General features: G+C 42.3%; 1 protein-coding gene across 1 annotated transcript in view; it reads left to right on the top strand.

Moving 5' to 3' along the window:
• The window catches only part of cgnl1 (cingulin-like 1), a 140,672-nt gene that overhangs the window by 47,328 nt on the left and 66,649 nt on the right, over positions 1-26,695 (top strand). The window contains exons 5-8 of the mRNA XM_078530314.1: positions 3,755-3,874; positions 3,954-4,102; positions 5,618-5,759; positions 9,425-9,637. Of these exons, the coding sequence (XP_078386440.1) occupies positions 3,755-3,874; positions 3,954-4,102; positions 5,618-5,759; positions 9,425-9,637 (624 nt within the window). The remainder of the gene's footprint in view (positions 1-3,754; positions 3,875-3,953; positions 4,103-5,617; positions 5,760-9,424; positions 9,638-26,695) is intronic.

The raw sequence follows: 26,695 nt of genomic DNA, 5'->3' as shown, positions 1-26,695 counted from the left end.
GTCACAGCTGCCCTCAACTTCTATGCCTCTGGCTCCTTCCAGGGGTCAGTGGGTGATCTTTGCGGTGTCTCCCAATCAGCTGTCCACACTTGTGTCAAGCAGGTTACAAATGCTCTGTTCAGGTGTGCGTTGACGTTCATCCACTTCCGTTGGGGACAGGCAAGCCAGACACAGTGAGCCAGAGACTTTGTAGTGATTGCTGGCTTCTCCCGCATCCAGGGTGCAATAGACTGCACACATGTGGCCATTCAAATTTGCTTGCATTTGTCACCACGATTTTTATACTGTTGCTGTTTTGGTCTAATCAAGTTACTGTTATACTCTTTACACATCTCAGCTATGATACAAGACAGGAAGGTTTTACGAAGAGAGAAAGACTTGCACTTATATAGAGACTTCCATGACCTTAGGAGTATGATAAATTATAGTTTTGAGGGGATCCTTATTTGAGTGTGTGGGTTTTAGTGAGGTTTTCTTTGCTTTTGCCTCTCATTAGACAGAGTTTCTTCTAATTAGAAGCAGAATTTACCCTATGGATTGGTTATGCAACCTATAATAAATTTTGTTTCATTTGATAAGGTGCGTTAGGATTTTTTAGAAGTCACTGCCTGATAAGGTGACGCCTTCAAATTCAGTTGTTTCCTTCAAAAGGGAATTGGATAAATACTTGAAGAAGAGAAAATGACAAGGATCTGGGAAAGGACCAGGGGAGCGAGACTAACTGGATTGTTTTCAAAAGAACTAGCATAAACCTGATGGGCTAAGTGGCCTCCTTTGGTGTTGCATAATTCTTTTGATTCTATGATTCTAGGTCACAGATGTTTCTTAAAATCCAGCTCCATTCCCATGCCAAACCAGTCAAGCTAAAAAAAAAATTCAGAGCAGACACCTGTCACCTGTTTAGGCCCGTATTAGATTTCCGAAGGATTAAAATAATTTTTCTTGGGATTGACATATTATCGCACATACTGGTTTTGTTTTCTATTTTTAAGCTGTTCTCTTTCCTCTTTGTCTCCTAAAGGTGTTGAATCCATGCATGGCAGTTATCCTTTGGTTCCTTGCTCCAAAAGCTACTTTTTATACAGAGCCTAGACAGTAAATGTTGGCAGGAGGTTGGGACAATTTGGGGGGAGGGGGGTTGGGCATATCAGAGACAATTCTGATTCTATCCCTGCCCAAAATCCACAAGGGGCACCACTTTACTTAGTGGGTCATTGAATAATGATCAACGGTGAGTTCCATGCCAGCTCAGGTTAGAGGCCAATTATCTCACCTTCACTGCCACCCAGCTAAGGTTAGCTAACTACACACAAACTGGCTATTAAATCTGAAGGAAGCAATGTGTAAACAAAGTTAAGATATTTCCACCACTGATAGTGAATTAAAGGGCTTATTTTACAGTTTAGCTGTGCATCATAAATACATTATATAAGTTTTCTTATCAGAAAGGAACCTACAATGGAAATGCAATTTGCCGTCATTAATTTCATTAAAGGTTTTGTCGTCCATTCATGGAACCAGCTAGTATTCCAGCTGGATTTAGGCAAAACCAAAAGCAAGTCAGGATGCTGAAATAAAAACAATGATAGAGGAGGTTTGGCAGCATCTGAGGAGATAGAAATATAGTTAACATTTCAAGTCAGTGACCTTTCATCAGAATTTTCAAAGTTCCAGATTCCACAACATTTTGCTTTTGTTTAAGTCAGTTTGCTGTGTTCTTTTTCTGTTGTTGCACAGTTCGGGAATTAACAAAGGTAGTTAAATGCATGGATCCAAACTTTGTGTGTATGTGGATTTGTTCTGATTGAACAGAGGCACTGGGAGGGTAATCCAGAGGAATTGCCATCCTGGCTCTTAACGTCCTTCTATTTGGCTGCTTCAAAGTGACACTGTTGAACTTTGCAACTGTAGCGTCAGTCCTCCTTCAATGAGTGCATGGACAGGGATGACCAAAGGACACTTGGAACAAATATATTTTTATTTTAAAGTAAAATGCACGCTGGACTCCAGCTTTAATATTCTTATGAACACAAAAGACAAAAGAATCTAACATAAAATGTTGATTTGTTGCTCATTAGAAACAAGTTGTGTCACTCTCAACCTGCCCACCAAGGACAGGCCTCTCGTTCCCTCGGTGTCAGACATGTGGAAATCTATTATCATGCCTGAGCCTCAACTATTCCACTGAGAAATTACAGAGGCAGCATTTCTCTTTTCTTGATATGGAGTGTGTGTGCGCACCCGCCCCTAAGGGTATACCTTACTTATCTTGGATGCAAGTTAGTGGAGCCAAAGATCGGAGCCAAAGATCAAGAATGCCTAAATTTGCATAAGGGTATTGTTGGAATTCATACAGGTTAAAGTATGCAGTTTATCAGCACACAGCACCTCTTATCTAATCAGAGCCACCCTACATATTGCTTTTAAGGCTATCGGCAGCCCAGTGGGAGTAACCCTAGTTTCTAGTGATGTGTCTCCTCCTCCTGGTTCTATTAGTGAGCCAAGTACTGAGCCTGGGAACACTGTGGACTTGGCTGCATCTGCTATCAGATTACTGAGTCTGTTATAGAAAGTTGATGGTCTAAGATGTGTTACCATAAAGCCACCTCAAAGAGACCCTTATCATCATCTTTCCCCTCCACTTCCCCAAAAGGAGAATAATTAGTCACTGTAGAAGAACAAATTTGAGTTTTGAGCAAGTGGGCAGCAGAGACCTCGAGCTCCTGATGAGTGACTTGATTGGCAGCACAACGTGTTACAAAATGTGAGAATGATCACAACGTGCTTAATCCACTGAACTGTGGCTCCGTTTATTTAAGATCTTTAACAGCAGCACCCCTTGTCCTTCTGCAACATAGTCCTGGGTGGCCTACAACAACAACTTATATATCTTTAACATAAAGAAACGCCCCAAGGCATTTCACAGGAGCATTATAAAACAAAGTATGTCACCACATAACACAAGGCGATATTAGGTCAGATGATCAAAAGCTTGGGCAAAGAGAGAGGTTTTATGCTCTGTCTTAAAGGAGGAGACTGAGGCTGAGAGGCAGGAAGAAAGAGCTTGGGGCTAATACTTGGCCTCCAGTTAATACCTTCCAGCAGCAGTTATCCAAGTCTTAAGTTCCCTTATCAGTCATACAATGTTCATTTGTTTTCATTGTAGTGGAAAGACTTGTATAGGGCAGCTTGTCAACCATTTTTACGATCTTGATGTTTGCATGCAATGTCAGTCACATAGCAGACTTACTCATCACAAACTGGTTAATCAAGGTCTGTTTATGAGGGGTTTGGCAAAGAGGCATTCCCACAGTGGAGCTGGCTTCTTCCCCACAGGGCATCCCATAGGTTATTGTAGTCATTATCTCCTTCCCGGCAGCATTTCTCTTTTCTGCAACAGAATAAACCTCACAGTTTGGTCCTGGATCTTGCTAGAGGAAGCCCTTGTATGCCTAGGAGCTTCTAGCATGAAGCACACATATATACATCACAGGATTTTTTTTTTGCACCTGGATTTCAATGCCAGAGTGGAACGGAATCCCTCACTATTAAAGAACATGCTGTTGGATCCATGCTAATGTTTGTGGATTGTTCCAAATTTTTTCAAAACTGTTTTCACGTTTGTTGAGTTTCTTTTCCTTTGTTGCCAATTGACAGATATGAGAATGGATATTCTAATGAATGTGTGATTAGGAGGAATTTACAATTTTAAACTGAGCAATTGCACTTATGTTCATTAATGCTTGGCTTTCAGGTTGGCATTACTTCCGAATACAAAGCACTGTTGGAGCAGAAAAATGAGCTTGAAAAGAAGGCAGTTGAAATGGGAAAGAAAGCGGATCAACTACAGAAAAAACTTGATGAACAAACTCTGGTACTGTCAGTAAGTCAGGGGATTTTTGTTGCATTGTTTGAGTTGTCAAAGACACTGACAACTGGCGCTTGTCTTTCAGAAGCAGCAGAGTACCACAGAACAAAAAGATAGGACCAAAGCTGATCTGAAAAATCTGCAGCAAGAAATGGAAAACATTTTGGAAGAAAACAATCGTTTAAGGGAGCAGCTAGCAAAAACTGATAAAGAGCTTCGAAACCAACTGGAAGAGTAAGTAGGCAGGTTTGGTTTCTTGTTGAAACCTGAAGATTTTTCCGATCGAAGAAATATATTTTCATACACCAATTCTAAAAGTGATTACTCAGCCTCTAAAATTCAGCGAAGCAAAATATTTGTATTTTACGATGAAACATGGAATGGGGATGACATTAGGGAGGAGGGAGGGAGGGAGGGTGACATCGGAGGGGTCATGTGGGAAGGATGGAGTTGGCATGGGAGGGAGGGGATGGCATTGATGGGTGGTGTGGGAAGGGTGGATGAGATGATGGAATTAGTTAAGTGTACTGATTTTACCACAAATGTTTTGTGGGTCTCTACTAGTTCTAATATAAAATGTTAAATTCTAAATGCATTTAGGGTGTGGTTCCCTGAGCTTGTCAGCAACCTCAGTTCTTTATATCTGTGTTGCTTTCTCTCTCATCAGTTCCTTTCAGATTTTTAACATAATCTTATCTGTTCCTCTTTCATCTTCCTCTTTCCAATGAAAGCACGACTTGGCTGTATTTGCACCTTTTCTGATTTTCACCACCTCAGCTTCAGATCCAATCTAATCAATGCTCTTTATCCCATTTTCCAGGTGCAGATGTCAATGTTAGCTCCTTGGTGTCCCATACGGTGGAAGACTTGTAGGTGCTTCCCTGGTTTTGGCCACAGATGGCAGGAATGGCGGTGAGCCTCCTTGCCAGCTGGAGGAAACACTAGACAGATTTCCCAATTAATGTTTAACCTTTGAATTCTACAGGAAGTGTACGGGTACCTGTGAAGACTTGCCTTTAATGTTAACCATTATTGAATACTTTACCACAATAGGCTGTTCTTTCACACGTAGAATTAGAGAAAGTTTACGAAACAGAAAGAGGCCACTTGGTCCATCATGTTTGCGCCGGTCAGAAAAATGAGCCATCCAGCCTAATCCCGTTTTCCAGCATTTGGTCCGTAGCCCTGCAGGTCATGGCACTTAAGGTGCATATCCAGACACCTTTTAAATGAATTGAGCGTTTCTGCCTCTACTACCCTTTCAAACAGTGTGTTCCAGGCCCCCACAACCCTCTGGGTGAAAATGTTTTTCCTCATCTCCCCTCTAATCTTTCTACCAATCACTTTAAATCCATGCCGCCTCATCACTGACCTCTCTGCTAAAGTAAATAGGCCCTTTTTGAAACCTATAATATCGTTTTAGATACAGGGAATACTAGCTGAATGAAAGATGGTTACAAACCACAACATCATTTGAGTGGTACAGAATGATGCTATCTTAATGTTGGATTAAGGTTGGATTACAGCATATAATCCTATTCCAAATCTCCAGTGGGTCTTTTTGTTCACTTTTTGGCCTCTGTAGTGTGTGCCGGTAACAGCAGCATTTTTAAATAGTGAGTTGCAGAACATTTCTTAAGTATTCGTTTATTTTCCGACAAGCATGTAATATGTAACACATTGATGTAAAGGTGAGAAAGGGTCATAGAAGAAAGAAAAAAGATAATGATTGATTTCTCTTTCTGCTAGGCTGGTGCAAGTGAAGATGGAAAGAGAGCAGTACCAGAGTGAAATTAGAGACTTGCAGGATCAGCTGTCAGAAATGCATGATGAGCTTGATCATGCAAAAAACAATGCTGACAATGAAGAGGAAAAAGAGACTTTGATAATGGTAAGCAGATTCAAAACCAGCGATCAGTCCTTTTCTCCCCCTGTGCCATCAGTTGCTTGCCAAGCTCCCTTTTTACTTTACTAAATGCTATAACTTTAAAGGGGAAGGGAAACCCCGCCAAAGGCTCCTTCCTTTTCATAAAAGAAAATAATAGTGACACTTCAAATAACTTCACTTTTCTTGCCAACATGAAACTTCCTCTCTGTTAGGCCACTTCAGCAATTGGAAGCTGCCTAAACAATGAGACCACTCTGGGAATACAAATGTCCTAGCTGGGAGAATGATCTCACAAGTTTGGCCAGCTGCAGAAGCTCACTCAGACTTGAAGTTGCCCCCGTCTCTCTCATTTTGCAACAGACCCTCTCCAATATGCCTGGAGATATTTAATGTCAGACTATCATTTTCCTCTGTAAAAAGGGGAAAACTCTGATTAAAAGGGCTCCCTTCATCTACCCTTGCCCTTTATTATCCGAACAGCCAATTTGTTGTACTCTGGTCCAAATTGTCAGCAAATTGGACTTTCCGTTTAAGTGGTATCCTTTTATCCTTCCTTTAACACGAAATGCACTATTTTTCAAGACCCCTGCAAACTACTGTGCTAGTAGTCCAGGGTAATACAGGATGGAGCAAGAAACACTTTGGATCACCAGCTTTCATGTGCAATGTATAGTTCAGTGGCATGATACAACTGATGAGCCTCCTTAACCAAGTAGATATGATTGGCAGTCGTTCTGTGAGTTGGACATTGTGCTCAGGGAGCAATCAACTGGGTTACCTTAAGATTAGAATTGTTTTAGGAAGACTTAATGAGGAATGATCCACAGTCCTGTGCAAAGTTCTGCATTGAAACAGCTGAAATTACATCTAAATTTATACGCTTCTCTCTTAGGCTGTGATGGGCAGGAATGAAAATGTTCGTTTTTGATTTTGTAACATTTCGACATTTTTCCAGTTTATTGTTCAATGCCTTCATGAGAATAGAGAAACCAGCTATCGTGCCAGATGTGCCCAATGTAAACAATTTTTTTTTTCTTCCTGACAGATTTGAGATTAATTTCAATATTTCCATGCGCTGTCTTTCTTTTTAATTTTACTCAGACCTGATGTTCTCCATTTCTCTCATGACTAAATGTCTTTAGCTAGAAAGGTGAGATAAATCCAGGCCACAGACTTTCCTATTATGGTGGCTCCAAAAAAATAGGAAATGTTTTGCATTCAGTGGCTCGGTGAATTATGCAGCCTGACGTGAAACTGGTTGATATTAGCAGGTTATTAAACATGGGCTGTGATCAAAGTGCTGGGGATTAGGGGGCATCATAAGTAAACTTAATTTATTCTGAGGTCAGATGAGGCTGAAGATAAATTCATTCCCGATGATTAGGTCCCTCTCCCCCTCCCTTAAGAAATTGTCCCAGCAATTAATACTATGTTGATTTTTTTTTTAATGTCTTTTTTTAAGAAAAGAGTTATATTTACAGACCAAGAAAATTCCAAGTTGGTATTGTGTTAGCTGATCTCAGCCAGAGTGCTGGAATTGTGCTGGCACCCTTGAGTTCCTGTCCCTGATCCAATCAAATAACCTTTGTTGGGAATTTGTGTGTCTGCATGTCAAGTAAAGAGAGGATTGGTATTGACTATAATACCCGATATAGTTGAATATCTGATGATATTCGCTGTCTAAACTCAAAGACAATGGCTATCAGAGTGAGATACCAGAGACTGGCACTTTTGAAACCATGTTGTAACACCAGCAATAGAGATGATGGGGCAATAATTAGTCAGAAAAACATGAGTGTTTGAATGTTAAACATACAATGATTAAAATAGATGATTGAGTTCTCCATGATGCATGATGGTTTCTGGGACCTTGAAGAATCCAGCTATTCAGATTTGAAGTGTGAGCGATATTATCCTGAAATTTTACTCCAATATTTTCAGGGATCTGAAATTTACAGTGTTATTTTCTTTCAACTGTATTTATTAGTCCTGGTCCTGAAATGCAATGGCTCTAGAAAAGCCCCTGGTCAAACAAATTGTAGATTGTTTGGAGGGAATAGCTTAATGACCTGAATTCCACAATGTTTTATCCTAATAGGAGGTGGACAGTGATTATGTTCCCCTATCCTGCTGAACCTCTCAACATTACTTATCAATATGCAAACCCATTTGCTTACAGCAGAAACCACTATATGGCAATCAGAAATGGGGTCCCTGTCCAGCTTTCGCTCCTTAAACCAGATAATGGCCAACCAATGTAGTTGAGATTGTGTAGCACAGCACAAATCATAGACTGAAATTTAAGACCTTCTGTCTATATGTCTCAGCTACTCAGTGGACAAACTTGTTGAGCCATTGGAGAGGTCCATTGTTTTAATCTATTAGAATAAATTCACTCTTGGGTGAATCCTCTGAAGGAGCTGTAAAATGGAGTCTGTGTAAATACTATTCTGTCGCTGATTGTGGATCAATTGGGATGTGAGGTGTTACCATGTGTAGTATTGTTATTTTAGCAAAATTCATTGCAGATTGGGTAGATGTGTGATAAAGAAGCCTAGACTTGTTATTCAGCTGGTCATTAAAAATCAATAGTATTTGGCCACAAAAGCTGTTTGGAACATAAAAATAATTAAATTGCTATGAGGATACTTGTTTTTAAAATTAAACAATTTTTAAAAATTCTTTCACGGGGCATGGGGGCTGGCTAGGCCAGTATTTTTATATCCCATCCCTTTTGCCCTTGAGAAGGTGGTGGTGAGCTGCCTTCTTGAACCGCTGTAGTCCATGTGGTGCAGGTACACCCACAGTGCTGTTAGGAAGGGAGCTCCAGGGTTTTGACCCAGCGACAATGAAGGAACGGTGATATATTTCTAAGTCAGAGTGGTGTGTGGCTTGGAGGGAAGCTTGCAGGTGATGGTGTTCCCATGCATCTGCTGCCCTTGTCCTTCTGCATGGTAGAGGTTGTGGGTTTGGAAGGTGCTGGTTGAAGGAGCCTGCAGTGCATCTTGTATATGATACATACTGCTGCCACTGTCCGTCGGTGTTGGAGGGAGTGAATGTTGAAGATGGTGGATAGGGTGCCAATCAAGTAGACTGCTTTGTCTTGGATGGCATTGAACTCCTTGAGTGTTGTTGGAGCTGCACTCATCCAGGCAAGTGGAGAGTATTCCAGTATTGTTGCTAAGTTATACAGATCAGAGTGACCCATATTTTATTTATGGTCTGTGTTGAATTAATAATTCTAAGCTGGGCCATGACAATTGGACTAAATGTTGCTCAACGTGGGAAGGATGCCTGATTACTACCCAGGAGTTCTGCTAGAACGTTCTTGTTGGACCCAGCATTGATGACTCCGATATTAAAATGGGACTCCGATATTAAAATGGATCGCCGATACTTGTATAAAAATGGCCATTTAGGTCAGGTGCTAGAGGGATTCTATGCCTGTGGAAACGAACCACAGCAGGAGTCAGCACCTCCAGGACAGGAGGGGAAAAATGGGGGCATTGTTGTAAATGAAGATTAAAAAAAGGCTAATAAAAATCATTTCTGTTGTATATGTAATACATATTTTAAATGACTTCTGTAAACATAAAACCGCTTATGTTAAGGGTATTTGCAAAAGTAATGTTAGTGGGGATGTGCTTGAATGGTGTGTCTGGTTCCAGGAAATGATTCAAGCAAAGCAGCAGCTGGAAGAGGTGCTGTTGGCTAAAGATGATCAGCAGGAGTTGTTGAAGCGACGGGAAAGAGAGCTGACAGCACTCCGAGGTGTCCTGAAGGAGGAGGTGTCAAGCCATGACCAGGAAACTGAAGATCTTAAAGCACAGCATGAGAAAGAGAAAGAGAAACTGAAGAACAGCATCGAAGATCTAGTGCAGGTGAGTTAACAATCACAAAATTATCTTTCGCAGATAGTTTGGATGTGGCAGTGGAGCTAATGGGGGGAGGAGAACCTCTTACAGTTTCCTTTCCATTTTTGGACTGTACTGCATGAATAAAAACCCATATATTCTCCAATGTCCTTGGAAGCTGCAAACTCCAAAATATGCCTGAGCGTGCCAACCGGAAATAACATGAAGCTCACTACATTTTGTAAACAAAAATTTCAGTTTGCAAGCCATAAATTTCTTGTCATAGGTTGTATTGAATATTTTTGTGGGGTGCAGGTGTTTTCATCTTATAAAGTAATTGGCAGAAATGATGCTGGTTTCGTTCTTTATAAGATCAAACTTGGCATGTTGTGGAAGGATACCGCGTTGTGGGGAAGCGTCCACTTGCTATTTGTTTGCAAGCATCTGCTTCTTGTCATACTTTAGACACTTACATGGGTGTTGGTGCAGCTAATATGACATGCTGTGCACCTTGGTCAACTTTGGCACTGTTAGTTCTTTCACTTTGCCTCATATTCACATTTTATAATGTTTGCCACATAATGGCAGAAATGAGTGCAATGAAATCTCCCCATTCTATTAATTGTGCAGATAGGCCAGTTTCTTAATGAGTGATGCTCTGAAGCAATTCACTTTCTAAGAAAACCTTGTAATTGTAAGTGACAAGATGAAAGATATGTTTGTTATGTGCTACATTTGGCCTGAAAAGTGCCCTATAAGTAGGTCAATGTGGTTGAAGGATGGGGGCTATAAATAGAATAGTTCTTTTCTCTCAGTGACATTTTTATTGTTCCTGCGTTTGCACAATTAAGTTTCAAGGTTAATTACTTAAGTTATTTTAAAAGCAAAGACATTTTCTTTAATCAACAGGGTATGTTTCAAGTTTAAAGCTAATTGCTAAGCCAGCCTCTTGGCTGTGTCATTTGAAAGTAATTTATTTTGGTGTCACAGTTTCAGAATGATCACACTGCTAAATGTCAGATAAATCCTGGATTTGATTGCAGTTAATTATCCTGAACAAGCGGAGCTGCACAATCTCCAATATCATTTTCTCCTTTCAAACTTCCGCAGCATGCTGCTGGTAATTGTGGGGCCTTTTCGAGGGTCAGGGAGCTCAAAAGCATTTGTTTTCTGCTCCTTTGATCTACCTTTGCAAACCCTGAAAAGGTTTGGCTGCAGCAGCCTTGGGATTGTAGAGAGATCAGGTTTTCAATTTGGTAGTTTGTTTTGCCAGTGGTGTGTCAGCCTCCAGAAACGATCATTCAGGACAAAATTAATAGTCACTTGGGCAAATGTGGGTGAAGCAGGAACACCACAGATTTGTTAAGTGTTTAACTAGCTTGCTGGAGTTTTTTTAATGAGATAACGGAGAGGGTCGACGTGTTGTACATGGACTTGAAGTAACTTGATAAAATGCTGCACAACAGATTTGTGAGTAAAGTTAGAGCTCAGGGAATAAAAGGGGCAGTAGTAACGTGGACACGAAATTGGCTGAATGACAGGAAACAGAGTAGTGGTGAACAGTTGTTTATTGGACTGGAGGAAGGGTTACAGTGGAGTTCCCCAGGGATTGGTGCTAGGACCCCTGCTCTTCCTGATATATATTAATGACCTAGACCTTTACGTACAGGGCACAATTTCAAAATTTGTGGATGATACGAAACCTGGAAGTATTGTGAACAATGAAGAGAATAGTGTAGAACTTCAAAAGGACATAGACAAGTTGATGGATTGGGCGAACAAGTGACAGATGCAATTTAATGCAGAGAAGTGTAAAGTGATTCATTTTGATAGGAAGAATACAGAGAGACAATAGAAAATAAAGAGAACAATTCTAAAGGGTGCAAGGTCAGAGGGACCTGGCTGTATATGTGCATAAATCATTGAAGGTGGCAGAACAAGTTGAGAGAATAGTTAATAAAGCATACGGCATTTGGGCTTTATCAATAGAGGCATAGAGTACAAAAGCAAGGAAGTTATGTTAAACCTGTATAAAACACTGGTTCAGCCTCAACTGGAGTATTGTGTCCAGCTCTGGGCACCACACTTTAGGAAGAATGTGAAGGGATTACAGAGGCTGCAGAAAAGATTCATGAGAATGGTTCCAGTGATGAGGAGCCTCAGTTAGATAGAAAGATTAGAGAAGTTGGGACTGCTCTCCTTGGAGGAGAGAAGGTTTAGAGGAGATTTGATAGAGGTGTTCAAAATCATGAAGGGCCTAGACAGAGTAGATAGGGAGAAACTTCCCATCGATGGAAAGATTGAGAACCAGGGGGCACAGATTTAAGGTAATTGGCAAAAGAAGCAATGGTGACATGAGGAGAAACTTTTTTATACTCAGCGAGTGGTCAGGGTCTGGAATGTACTGTCTGAGAGTGTGGTGGAGGGAGATTCAACTGAAAAGGAAAAATTTGCAGGGCTACATGGAAATGGCAGGGGAGTGGCACCAGGTGAATTGCTCCTTCAGAAGGCCAGCACAGATACGACAGGCCGAATGGCGGCCTCCTGTGCTGTAACTATTCTATGCACACTGTAGATAGCATTCTATCGATTTAAGTTATGATTTGATCCTGTACCTCATTGGGTACAGGATATCTGTCGTGATTGTGGCATTGGACTAGTAAACTGGGGTTCTGGTCCCCACAAATCAAGTCGTGAAATTTAAGTCAATAAATCTGGTCATTGTGACCAGCAGAAAACTACACCCCTCGCTAAATTGTCAAAGAAAAAGACTCCACAGGTTCACTAATGTACTAAGTAGATGCAAAACAATCTCCCTGATGTATGAGCCTAACCATATACCCTATAGTTAACTCGCTGCCATCTGTAGTGTCCTGGTGATCAACTTGGTTGTAACACAATCAGTACAAAAAAATTGCCCACAATCACCTTTTCAGCTAGGGTTGGGCAATAAGTGTAAGCTCGTGTGTGACACCAATACCAAGAGCAAAGATTATGCCACAACTCCTGTTTTAAAATGCATATGGAATAAAGCACACTCTATCCTTTTCACTTTATGGCTCCTTACTCTGTAGTTCTCTAATGTATCCACTCTTCCTGTCTGGGACACATTTCTAAAAAAAAATTAGGATCTGGAACTCATTGCCTTGTAAGTGTATTGGGGAGGCGATGGTGTAGTGGTATTGTTGCTGGACTAGTAATTCAGAGACCCAGGGTAATGCTTTGGTTCGAATCCTGCCATGGCAGATGGTGGAATTTGAATTCAATAAAAATCTGTAATTAAAAGTCTAATGACCATCATTATTGTAAAAACCCATCTAGTTGTTGTAAAACCCACCAATTGTTGTAAAAACCCATCTGGTTCGCAAGTATCCTTCAGGGAAGGAAATCTGTTGTCCTTAACTGATCTGGCTTACATGTGACTCCAGACCCACAGCAATGTGGTTGACTCGTAATGCCCTCTGAAATGGCCCAGCAAGCCACTCAGTTGTAACAAACCAATGCAAAGTACAAAAAAGGAATGAAAACGGACAGACCACCCGGCATCAACCTAGGCACCGGAAACGACAATGACAATCGCAGCCCTGTCGACCCTGCAAAGTCCTCCTTACTAACATCTGGGGGCTAGTGCAATAATTGGGAGAGCTGTCTCTCAGACTAGTCAAGCAACAGCCTGACATAGTCATCCTCATGGAATCATACCTTACAGATAATGTCCCAGACTCCACACCATCACCATCCCTGGGTATGTCCTGTTCCACCAGCAGGACAGACCCAGCAGAGGTGGCGGCACAGTGGTATACAGTCAGGAGGGAGTTGCCCTGGGACCCCATGAAGCCTCATGACATCAGGTCAAACATGGACAAGGAAACTTCCTGCTAATTACCACGTACCGCTCCCCCCACTTACCTCAGCTGATAAATCAGTGCTCCTCCACGTTGAACATCATTTCGAGGAAGCACTAAGGGCAACAAGGGTGCAGAATGTACTCTGGGTGGGGACTTCAATGTCCATCACCAAGAGTGGCTCGGTAGCACCACTACTGACCGAGCTCTCTCAGTCCTATATGATATAGCTGCTAGACTGGGTCTGCAGCAGATGGTGAGGAAACCAACAAGAGGGAAAAACATACTTGACCTCATCCTCACCAACCTGCCTGCTGCAGATGCATCTGCCCATGACAATATCGGTAGGAGTGACCACTGCAGTCATTTTGGACACAAAGTCCCGCCTTCACATTGAGGATATCCTCCAATGTGTTCTGTGGCACTACCACCGTACTAAATGGGATAGATTTCAAACAGACCTAGAAACTCAAGACTGGGCATCCATGAGGCGCTGTGGGCCATCAGCAGTAGAATTGTGCTCGAACACAATCTGTAACCTCATGGCCTGGCATGTCCCCCGCTTTACCACTACCATTAAGCCAGGGGAACAACCCTGGTTCAATAAAGAGTGCAGTAGGGCATGCTAGGAGCAGCACTAGGCATACCTAAAAATGAGATGTTAACCTGGTGAAGCTATAACACAGGACTACTTGTGTGCCAAACAGCAAAAGTAGCAAGTGATAGAGCTCAGCGATCCCACAACCAACAGATCAGATCTAAGCTCTGCAGTCCTGCCACACCTAGTTGTGAATGGTGGTGACAATTAAACAACTCACTAGAGCAGGACACTCCACAAATATCCCCATCCTCAATGATGGAGGAGCCTAGCACAGCAGTGCAAAAGATAAGGCTGAAGCATTCGCAACAATCTTCAGCCAGAAGTGCTGAGTGGATGATCTATCTTGTCCTCCTCTGGAGGTCCCCAGCATCACAGATACCAGTCTTCAGCCAATTCGATTCACTCCACAGGATATCATGAAACGGCTGAAGGATACTGCAAAGGCTATGGGCCCTGACAATATTCCGGCAATAGTACTGAAGACTTGTGCTCCAGAATTTGCCACGCCCCTAGCCAAGCTGTTCCAGTACAGCTACAACACTGGCATCTACCCGGCTATGTGGAAAATTGCCCAGGTATGTCCTGTACACAAAAAGCAGGGCAGATCCAACCCGGCCAATTACTGCCCCATCAGTCTACTCTCGATCATCAGTCTACTCTCGATCATCAGTCTACTCTCGATCATCAGTCATCAACAATGCTATCAAGTGGCACTTGCTTAGCAATAACCTGCTCACTGATGCCCAGTTTGGGTTCCACCAGGTCCACTCAGCTCCTGACCTCATTACAGCCTTGGTTCAAACATGGACAAAAGAGTTGAACTCCCGAGGTGAGGTGAGAGTGACTGCCCTTGACATCAAGGCAGCATTTGACCGAGTGTGGCATCAAGGAGCCCTAGCAAAACTGGAGTCAATGGAGATCAGGGGGAAAACTTTCCACTGGTTGGAGTCATACTGAGCACAAAGGAAGCTGGTTGTGGTTGTTGAAAGTCAGTCATCTCAGCTCCAGGACATCACTGCAGGAGTTCCTCAAGGTAGTGTCCTAGGCCCAACCATCTTCAGCTGCTTCATCAATGACCTTCCTTCCATCATAATGTCACAAGTGGGGGTGTTCGCTGATGTGCTCAGCACTATTCGCGACTCCTCAGATACTGAAACAGTCCATGTCCAAATGCAGCAAGACCTGGACAATACCCAGGCTTGGGCTGACAAGTGGCAAGTAACATTCGCACCACAAATGTCAGGCAATGACCATCTCCAACAAGAGGAATCCAACCATCACCCTTTGATGTTCAATGGCATTGCCATCACTGAATCCCTCACTATCGACATCCTGGGGTTACGATTGACCAGAAACTGAACTGGACTAGCCATATAAATACTGTGACAACAAGAGCAGGTCAGAGGCTAGGAATTGTGTGAGGAATAACTCATCACCTGACTCCCCAAACCCTGACCACCATCTACAAGGCACAAGTCGGGAGTGTGATGGAATATCCCCACTGGCCTGGATGAGTGCAGCTTCCACAACACTCAAGAAGCTGGACACCGTCCAGGACAAAGCAGTCCACTTGATTGGCACCTCATCCATAAACATTCACTACCCCCACCACCAATGCACAGTAGCAGCAGTGTGTACCACCTACAAGATGCACTGCAGGAATTCACCAAGGCTCCTTAGACAGCAACTTCCAAACCCAGGACCACTATCATCTAGGTCAAGGGCAGCATATAGATGGGAACTCCACCACCTGGAAGTTCCCCTCCAAGTCACTCACCATCCTGACTTGGAAATATATCGCCGTTCCTTCACTGTTGCTAGGCCCCTTCCTAACAGCACTGTGGATGTACCTACACCACAGGGACTGCAGCGGTTCAAGAAGGCAGCTCACCGCCACCTTCTCAAGGGCATCTAGGGATGGGCAATAAATGCTGGCCCAGCCAGCGAAGCCCACATCCCATGAATGAATAAAAAAAAGCTGAAGCTGAAATGCAGAGTTGGTGAACATGTGGCACTTTATGTACAATATATGTCAATTTATAATAGAGACTGGAAATCAATCTATTTTTAGGATTGCAAACATTATTCTGGTGTTTGCAATGGAACAAACTTTTGTATCTGTAGTGTGCATGGTACAAAGTTATCATAGAGCAGTGTGTATCTAATCAAACTGCCGAGGTTATGTTTGCAATGTTAAAGGAAGATCATTGCCCTTTTTGGGAGTGTTTGAGCAGATTCTGTTTATTGGGAGAACAAACGAAAGCAGACTTCCTATCTCCAGTACTACAGATTTTTTTTAAAGTTTTTTTAGCCAAGACATTTGATTTTGGAATGTCACCAGCCATTTCGCCAAATAAATCTTGATAAAATTATGTTGCCAAGATAATGATCTTCCTTTGAGACTAAATCTGTAAATTTGTAACTTCTGTTAATTTAGCACTGTCATTAATTATTTTATACATTTCTGACCTGTTTGTCTATTTTTTTATTACAAGCTACAGCACTGGTCCCATGTTGTCTCTCAGTATTGATGTGTTTTTGGTAATGAGATTATTTACCCTCTTATTAACCAATTCCACTGGAAGGGGTCATCAACACTTCCATCCAAGCAGCACTTGCTTAGCAATAACCTGACACCCAGTTTGGGTTCTGCCTGGATCACTCAGCTCCTGACCTCATTACAGCCTTGGTTCAAACATGGACAAAAGAGCTGAACTCCCGAGGTGAGGTGAGAGTGAGTGCCCTTGACATCAAGGCTGCATTTGACCAAATGTGGCATCAAGGAGCCCTAGCAACACTGGAGTCAATGGGAATTGGGAACACTCTCCACTGGTTGGAGTCATACCTAGCACAAAGGAAGATGGTTGTGGTTGTTGAAGGTCAGTTATCTCAGCTTCAGGACATCACTGCAGGAGTTCCTCAGGGTCGTGCCCACGGCCCAACCATTGTCAGCTGCTTTATCAATGACCTTCCTTCCTTCCAACATAAGGTCACAAGTGGGGATGTTTGCTGTTGATTGCACAATGTACACCATTCGTGACTCCTCACACTGAAGTAGCCCATGTGCAAATGCAGCAAGACCTGGACGATATACAGGCTTGGGCTGACAAGTGGCAAGTAACATTCACGCCACACAAGTGCCAGGCAATGACCATCTCCAACAAGGGACAATCTAACTATTGCCCCTTGACGTTCAATGGCATTACCATCACTGATTCCCCCACTATCAACATCCTGGGGGTTACCATTGACCAGGGACTGAACTAGACTATAGCCATATAAATACTGTGGCTACAAGAGTAGATCAGAGGCTAGGAATCTTGCAACGAGTAACTCGCCTCCTGACTCCCCAAAGCCTGTCCACCATCTACAAGTCACCAGTCAGGGTGTGAGAGAATGCTCCCCATTTGCCTGGACGAGTGCAATTCCCACAACACTCGAGAAGCTCGACATCATCCAGGGCAAAGCAGTCCGTTTGATTGGCACCACATCCACAAACTCCCATGCATCTACCAGATGCACTGCAGGAATTCACCAAGGCTCCTTCGACAGCACCTTCCAAACCCACGACCGCTACCATCTAGAAGGACAAGGGCAGTAGATAGATGGGAACACCACCACCTGGAAGTTCCCTTCCAAGTCACTCACCATCCTGGCTTGGAAATGTATCGCCGTTCCTTCACTGTGGCTGGGTTAAAATCCTGGAACTCCCTTCCTAACAACACTGTGGGTGTACCTACACCACATGGACTGTAGCAGTTCAAGAAGGCAGCTCACCACCACCACCTCACGGGCAACTAAGAATAGGCAATAAATGCTGGCCCAGCCAGTGAAGCCCTCATCCTGTGAATGAATTTTTTAAAAAGCCATGAAATGAACATCAATAACCCTTTGATAGAATTGAAACATGTGACATGTTCATAAGGGTGTCCAGCATTATAAAAAAAAGTGTTCATTTTTCGATCAGTCATCATGGTAGGAAGTAAATTATCACAGGTTTCTTTTGTTAAAATTTACAAGTAGAGGGGTAGTCGGCAAAGAAGGCAGCACAAGTCGACAGGCTATGACAAGTTGTGGAACAATACTGTAACACACAACCAGTTTAATTTGCTATCACATTTTATCCACATTGGTAGCATTTATGATATAACAACACGGTTTGCAAATGATTAAATGAAACCCTAAATTGGATTTTGCAAAATTTCCTGCGTTTTATGTTTGAAAAGATTGTTCTTTATGGAAGGGAGGCAGTACTTGAAATTGACCGAACAGGCAAAAATAGTTTAGCTCTGAGATGAGAATTTACTTGATAATGTGGACTTTCCATATTTACTCTTCAATGTTGTAACTGGTGTTTGCATAGCTTTACTGATAAGGTGCAGTTTGGACTCTCCAAACTCTTAATAGTCAGCTACATTCAAGTGAACTGAGTTTATGTTAAATTACTCTAGTTTTTGTTACTGCTTTTTGTTTTTATATGGTGTTGAAAATTGTTGAAAGCTTCAATTTATAGAAAAATAACGAAATGTGCAGCATTACCTCCACCCTAATTAGCACTTAAAGATAGCTTCAAAGAGCGGTTCAAAATGCAAATTCGTGATTTCCTATTTTTGATGTGATGTTATGTTAAAATCAAGCTCTTTTTGCATTGTATAGTATGTTAGGATAATGAACCTAGCCATGCTGACCATAAAATAATATGATTTTTTTCCTGAAATAGTAGGATTTCAAGATCCATTAGTTCTTTGACCATTACAAGATTGCCCAGTTCCCCCTCATCCCCAATACTGTCCGGGGATCGCGCAATATTCCAACAACTTGCCGAAAGATTAGCTGGTGAGATATCAACGATCAAATATTTAATCTTCCTTCTCTGGTCAGGTGGTAACCTGGGTGCTTTTCATTAGTTGCATGAGGCCCAGGCATGCCCCACTCGTTGGTGCCTGCCTCCGTGTCAGAGCTGGGTCCGAGTGGATCTGTGGCTTGTGGAGGAGCCTGGAGGCCTGCTCTTGGCCCCTTCAAACCAGCTGCACCAGTTTGAGTTTCCAACTGAGGTTTTATATAGATAGAATAATTTTCCCAAGTCCTGGAAATGGTGCAGTGGCAGAATTAAAATTGAGGTCATCAATTTATACTTCCCCTCTCTCCGCACCACCCACTCATGTTAAAATATTCTGGGGGTCTCTGAGGAGCAGCACCGCTCGTCCGGGCTCCACAAGATTAATTTAGACCACGGTTACCCTGGGGCTTTGGCTCTCCCCTCTGCCTCCTACCGTTCAGCCAGCCACATCAGCCTCTGGACAGGTGTCAGCCTAAAACCGGTGCGAATCAGCAGGACGCTTATTTGGGTCATGCCACTCGTCAGCAACGTTAATAAGGCTGAGCCCTTGAAATGAACTGGGCCTTTTGTCAGAGGAATCGGGCAGCAAGCCCACAGCTGTTGGTTGTCCAATAGTTAAAATCTATTGTGTAGTTTCTGAATCTTAGTGAACAAGGTTCACTTACAGGAAGTACCGGGAAATGGTTGGGAGAGAAACTATTCAATAAAGTGTCTCAAAATCAAACGATCTTTAAGCACCATGATTAGTACATCTTCCACAAGGGGACATGCGACTCGTTCATTTCGGTAGGCTTCATACAAGACTGTGTAAATTGGGTTTTATGTGCAAAATGAGAATGTAATGCAATTGATTTTCCTAAACAACATGTACTAATTAAGATAACATTTGGCATTACCTTCTTGAATGGGTAACAGATGTCAGAAATGATGTGCTCTTCCCCTGCTCAGAGCTGAAATACACAAAACTCTCAAGTCTTATTTTGATTCCGTTGTATTCTGTTGCCGTTGTCAATGTTCCTGCTTCACCTTCTTGTTTCCTTTTAAGATAATGGTGAATAACTAGTATTATAGTCGTGGACATGAGTCAAACAAAATAAATAGGTGTAAATAATGGTCGTGAAAAGCGCAGAATTTCCGATGCTATCATCAAATGCTTCTTTGTAAACTGAGAAAATTCTGAATTGGTCTATGTTATGCAGGTGATATCAGAATAGTGTGAATTCATTGTTTTTACCTTGTGTTTATATGCACATTTGCACCTTTTATCATGGTAGATTTTTCTCCCTGAATTTATGTCCACAATTGAATATTTTAACATAAATATATTGTGATTGAATTGTGCGCTACTTTAGCTATACTGCGTTCTCTGAGATACGGCTGTGGTGATTGGCAGCACTGTAACACTCTAGACCCTAGATTACAGCTGAGTGCAAGTGTGTAATTGCACTTTGAAATGTAAACAACCTAAAACAACACCGACTTGCATTTGTACAGTGCCTTTAACATAGTAAAACATCCCAAGGCATTTCAGAAGAACATTATCAAACAAAATTTCGACGTTGAGCCTCATAAGGAGATAATAGGGCAGGTAACCAAAAGCTTGGTCAAAGGTTTTAACAATTGTTTTAAAGGAAAAGAGGTGGAGAGAGATTTAGGTAGGAAGTTGCAGAGTTTATGGTCTAGCCAGCTGAAGGCGTGGCAGCCAGTGGTGGAGCGATGAAAATTGGGGATGCACAGGAAGCTAGAATTAGAGGCACAGATATCTCAGAGGGTTATAAGGTTGGAGGAGACTACAGGGATAGGGAGGAACCAGGTCATGGAGGGATAAGTATTTTAAAATTGACTACCAGTCTGCCAACAATTCAATGTAGGTCAGTGAGCACAAGGATGATGGGCAAATGGGACTTGGTTAGGTTAGGAATGGAGGAGCAGAGTTTTGGAGGGAGTCAAATTTACCTAAGGTGCGAGTATACGCATGCTGGCCAGGAGACCAGTCTAGTGGTAACGAAGGCATGGATGAGGATTTCAACAGAAGATGAGTTCAGCCAGAGACCGTCGATGTTATGGAGTTGGAAGTAGGCAGTATTGATGATTGAGAGGATATGGTGTCAGAAACTCAGCTCATTGTTGGATAAAGCTCACTTCATCGTTCTGATAGCAACAGACACCCATTTGTTGATTCCACTTCTGATCGCTAACTCTGTTGAACCTTTATAGAGTTCAGACTTTTATTCCACAGTCTGCTTTTTTATGCTTGCGTACAATGACTGGTTTAGGGCCTTTTGCGAAACCAAGTAAAAGCTCAGTTGTAAGATAAAAGCACTTTGTCTTACCTCTGCCCTAACAGCTAAAGGCAGTATAGTGCCCTAGAATCCAACATATACGATATTGTCATGATACTGTGCATCTACCTGCTGGCATAGGTGTGACTTGCAGCAGTAAGTAGATACACAGGCTGGTTATTAGGGCCGCTTATAGAAGCACCTTTGTATTTGAGATCAATGAATTATGGGAGACCCACGACAATTATCTGACTACCTTCATTCATGCAACTAAGTCCATTCTGGAAGCAGAATTGGGTACTTCTATCACTGGTATAAAGTAACTGAATTCACCATTATATAAACACAGGAATCCAGCTCATAGATACTAGTCTCAAGTCTAAATTGGATGAGCACCGTTATGCAAGGGCTTTTGGTTCAGAATGAGTGCTAGAAAGCTAGGACATAGCAAAACCAACATGTGGATAAGGGTTGACTTTTCAATGACAATAGTTAGCAAGCTACAGTATGCTTGTTTGTTGTCTGAGAAAGCAATGGGATGTCAGTGGTTTTATCCCAAAGGTCAATGTTTGTACTGTTCAGCTCTTATACCAATAGATATTGATAGCAGGGAATGGCAGAGAGGTGCTGCTTTGAAGTAGATGTACACTAGTTGACAATTAATGTGAGCTATACAGTCAAAAGCCCCAAAACAGCGTAAATGTCTGTCTGTGCACTGCTGATGACCGTGATGACTTTCAGGTGCCTCTGATGGCTTCACAGTTTTCATTGTTCTCTCGTGATTCCTTTTGCATGAGAACCAGCAGCTTTCCAAGGTGGTTACACCCACGTGTTTGTGCACATTTTAGTGGATGCATAATGCCAGGATGGATACTAGTGATCCCTGTGGAATTTCTATTTTGCAGAAGGGGAAAAAACCTGTAAAACAAGCTGTTCAAACAAAGATTGCTTTTGTTAATGATTTGCTCTATGGCTGTTGATGATAAATAGAAGTAATGACCTTGACTGGACAGAAGAACACGTTTTTACAATTAAACATTCTCAACCTGAATTTCAAATTAAGGTGACGATCTAGAGAGTTTTACTTTGTGTATCATATGCTAGAATTCTCAGTTTGTGCTCAATTCATTACTTAACTCTTAATGCCCTATGTAGCTACTTCTAATAACTATAAGGAGCACTGTCATGCCCAGTCCAGGCATGTCAAGCTGTGAACTTCCAGTCAATACTTTTAAAAACTGGGCACCCAACAAGCTGTTAAATTGGCTGGGGGGCCAGTCTTGTGACTTTTGGCATTTGAACTACAGACAGTATCGAGTTACCTGTGAATACCTAATTGAATATGACATAGGGGAGGGTACCTCAGCCATCTGTGGAATTCTCATCTCATTGTTTAAGAATGGGTCAAGCTATGGAGTTTTCATACCGGACAAAAGGGAAGATCGAAACTCAGTGTGGCCACTATCAACTTCCCATTCTATTGCGATGGCCTCCCCCGTCCAAACTATACTGGGTGGGCCTCAGAAGTATTTACCCAGCAGTCATGTAAAAACCAACTTGAGATAGCAGGTTTTATCCAAGGATTCATTGACGCCTGGTCAGACACCAACAAGACAACAGCTGCAGGGAAAGTCTTTGCCACCTTTGCCTTTTCAGAACCATCAGTTGTCAGTCAGTCTGAGCCAGATTCTGAAACTAGCTGTAAGCCATCCAGCAGCCAAAATAGTTAAAAACAAAAAGCTAAAAGCTACTGCGGATGCTGGAAATCCAAAACAAAAACAGAATTACCTGGAAAAACTCAGCAGGTCTGGCAGCATCGGTGGAGAAGAAATCAGTTAACGTTTCGAGTCTTCATGACCCTTCGGCAGAACTCCAGTTCTGCCGAAGGGTCATGAAGACTCGAAACGTTAACTGATTTCTTTTCCACCGATGCTGCCAGACCTGCTGAGTTTTTCCAGGTAATTCTGTTTTTGTGTAGCCAAAATAGTTAACCTGTCCCAGTTTCAAAGTTCACCTGAGAACCAGCCTCCTAGACATTCGACTACAGGAAATATTACAACCTAGTGAACCCTTCGCTTTACAAGACCCTCTTTTCAACTTTAAATCATCTGATTCTTTCAAGAAACCACAGGCCTGCCACGTGGCAGACTGGAAATCATAAATCAGGGACTGAATTAACCGTAGTCTGTAAAAGTGCACTGTCTTCATCTGTATCCAACCTTTGTGTGTGTGCACATGCGTGCATGTATGTGTGTGCATACGAAGTGCGTGTGACATTGCGTTAATTCAGGGCAGGTGTGGGAGAATAAATAATCTTTGTTATTTTAAACCCACAAAAGCTTGCTGCTGAATTATTTAATTGGATTACACACTCCAAGAATGAGAAACAACACACCTTTTTCCATACAAATTATGACTGATTATGGACAGTAAGAGAGCAGATACCCTCTGTCTGTGACAAATACTCATGTTATCTTTATTGCTAAATTTGTTTATAAACTTGTAAACTTATAAACTTGTTTATAAACAAGGAAAAATACAGCTTTACATTTACTGTACCAATGCAAAATTGCCTTCATTAAGTCTGCTGCTAACCTGTTGTGCCTTCACTGAGAACAGTAGATAATTTGGCTTTTCTTGCATTTAGTTTGAAGGTTGAGATAATTTATATGTATTTGTCATCTCCTTATTTAAATTATCAACAAAACTACATATACATCTATATTTTATGAAGCCATTGTACATTTGAATGTATGTATGAATGTAGATTTCACACCATTACTGCTTATGCATCAAAGGGTTGAGGGAGCTTGCTTGGTCTTGGTCTCTTAATAGCTTTTCTTTCACTATTTTAATATAAATGCAAGATATTGGAGAAATCTGTGCTAACTTTGTTTCTTTTCATCCCAATAAATTAAATTCCTTTGCCTGAAAATAAATTTTAAATAAATTACTTTTCTCCTATCAGATACTTAGTTGCTTTGAAATTGACAGCGTACAAAGGTGTATTGTTTTAGTCCCTTAAAATATTTTACTGCTACCTGCCGTCAGTGTCAGAAATCTTTCTTTTAAAAATGGACGTGCTGGGAATTATTCATAAAATATTTAATCAGCGCCTTTCAGATGTAAACAATGGAAAGCGATGACTCAACAGTCATGCCTAAACTTCAAACCAGAAATTAAAATCTGATTTTCTTTCCATGGCCCATGGCCAGTGCTTAATTTGCTTGGAAACAAAACTGCCAATGATAATATCTGCCTCCCTTTAGGCCTCCATTCAGCATCCCCCCCACCTCCACAGAGCAATACAGCCGAGAGTGTGGATTTGCCAGTGAGGAGTTTTGATACTGTGTCCTATTATTCTTGCGTTGCAACTGTTCCATTTAGTACTGTATTGAATATGGAATTACAAACATAAACATTGCATTGTCTTAATAAATTGGTGCTGTACCAGATTTTGCTTTGCTTTCTATGTGCCTTCACTGTTATGACAAGACTTTGTTTGATACACTTGAGAAGCAGTAACTGCGTTTTTGCACATATTAGTAAAGCCTGTTTCAATGTGGAAGTGTAGCTGACTCTGATTAGTCCGGATTGCAATATTTTCCCCGCAGCCTCACTCCCCTTTCACTGCTTTCCTGCTAAATAAAAATAGCAATAGAATCCCACATTATCTTACATAGCCCAAAGTTTGACATGTTTTTATGTTCTTCTTCAGCCACCAGCATCCTAGCACAATTCTTGTGCAACCAACAGCAATATAAAAATGAAGTGACTGGATTTTTAAGTTAGGGTGCTCTTACTGAGTTTTCCTGAGAGGGGAGATGGTGGTGTAATGGTTGGCTCACTGCACTAGCAATCCAGAGACCCACTCCAGGGGCACTGGTTCAAATCCCACCTCAGTGGGATTTTATCAATTAATATAAACTTGAATTGGAAGCTAGGCTCAGTAATGGTGACCGTGATTTTCATAGAAACCCATCTGGTTCACTAATGTTGCTAGAAAAACTCAGCAGGTCTGACAGCATTTTTGATTCTTCAGAATTCTGCATTCTTCAGAAGAGTCATAGGGACTTGAAATGTTAACTCAGTCTCTCTCTCCACAGATGCTCTCAGACCTGAGCAATTTTTATTTTTGTTTCAGATTTCCAGCATCCGCAGTATTATGCATTTATTTAACTGGATCCCCTACAATTGACTTCAGTGTCCCTCGGTTGAGGAGGGCATCACTGGTCACGGTGATCAATGTCCAGCAATCCATGATGCTGGAAAAACTCAGCAGGTCTGACAGCATCTGTGGAGAGAGAGACAGAGATAACGTTTCGAGTCCGTATGACTCTTCTTCAGACCCTTCCTCCAAATAAAAGGTGTGGCTATGGGTACCCACATGGGCCCCAGTTATGCCTGTCTCTTTATGGGGTATGTGGAACATTCCTTGGTCCAGTCCTACTCGGGCCCGTTCCCACACCTCTCCCTTTGGTACATCGATGACTGTTTCGGTGCCACTTCAAGCTCTCGTCTGGACCTGGAAAAATTTATCAATTTTGCTTCCAATTTCCACCCCTCCATCACTTTCGCATGGTCCATCTTCAACACTTCCCTTCTCTTCCTTGACCTCTCTGTCTCAATTTCTAGTGATAGACTGTCCACCAATATTCATTACAAGCCCACCTACTCCCACAGCTACCTCAACTACAGCGCCTCACACCTTGACTCCTGTAAGGACTCCATCCCATTCTCTCAGTTCTTTCGCCTCCATCGCATCTGCTCTGATGATGCCACTTTCCAAAACACTGTTTCTCACATGTCTTCCTTCTTCCTTAACCGAGGTTTCCCACCCACAGAGGTTGACAGGGCCCTCAACCGTGTCCAACCCATCTCCCGCACCTCATACCTTCCTCTCCCTCCCAGAACCATGATAGGGTCCCCCTTGTCCTCACTTTTCACCCCACCAGCCACCGCATTCAAAGGATCATCCTCCGCCATTTCCGCCAACTCCAGCATGATGCCACCACCAAACACATCTCCTCTTCACACCCCCTGTCAGCATATGTAGGGACCGTTCCCTCCAGGACACCCTGGTCCACTCCTCCATCACCCCCAACACCTCAACCCCCTCTGACGGCACCTTCCCATGTAATCGCAGAACGTGCAACCCCTGCCCTTTTACTTCCTCCCTCCTCGCCGTCCAAGGGCCCAAACATTCCTTTCAAGTGAAGCAGTGCTTCACTTGCACTTCCCTCAATTTAGTCTACTGCATTCGCTGTTCCCAATGTGGTCTCCTCTACATTGGAGAGACGAAACGCAAACTGGGTGACCACTTTGCGGAACACCTTTGGTCTGTCCGCAAGCATGACCCAGACCTCCCTGTCGCTTGCCATTTTAACCCACCATCCCACTCTCATGCCCACATGTCCGTCCTTGGCCTGCTGCAATGTTCCAGTGAAGCTCAACGCAAACTGGAGGAACAGCACCTCATCTTCCGATTAGGCACTTTACAGCCTTCCGGATTGAATA

The sequence above is a fragment of the Cetorhinus maximus genome, chromosome 26 (assembly GCF_964194155.1).
Source record: "Cetorhinus maximus chromosome 26, sCetMax3.hap1.1, whole genome shotgun sequence".
In the NCBI taxonomy this organism is placed as follows: Eukaryota; Metazoa; Chordata; class Chondrichthyes; order Lamniformes; family Cetorhinidae; genus Cetorhinus; species Cetorhinus maximus.
This window is presented reverse-complemented; position numbering and strand designations above follow the sequence as displayed.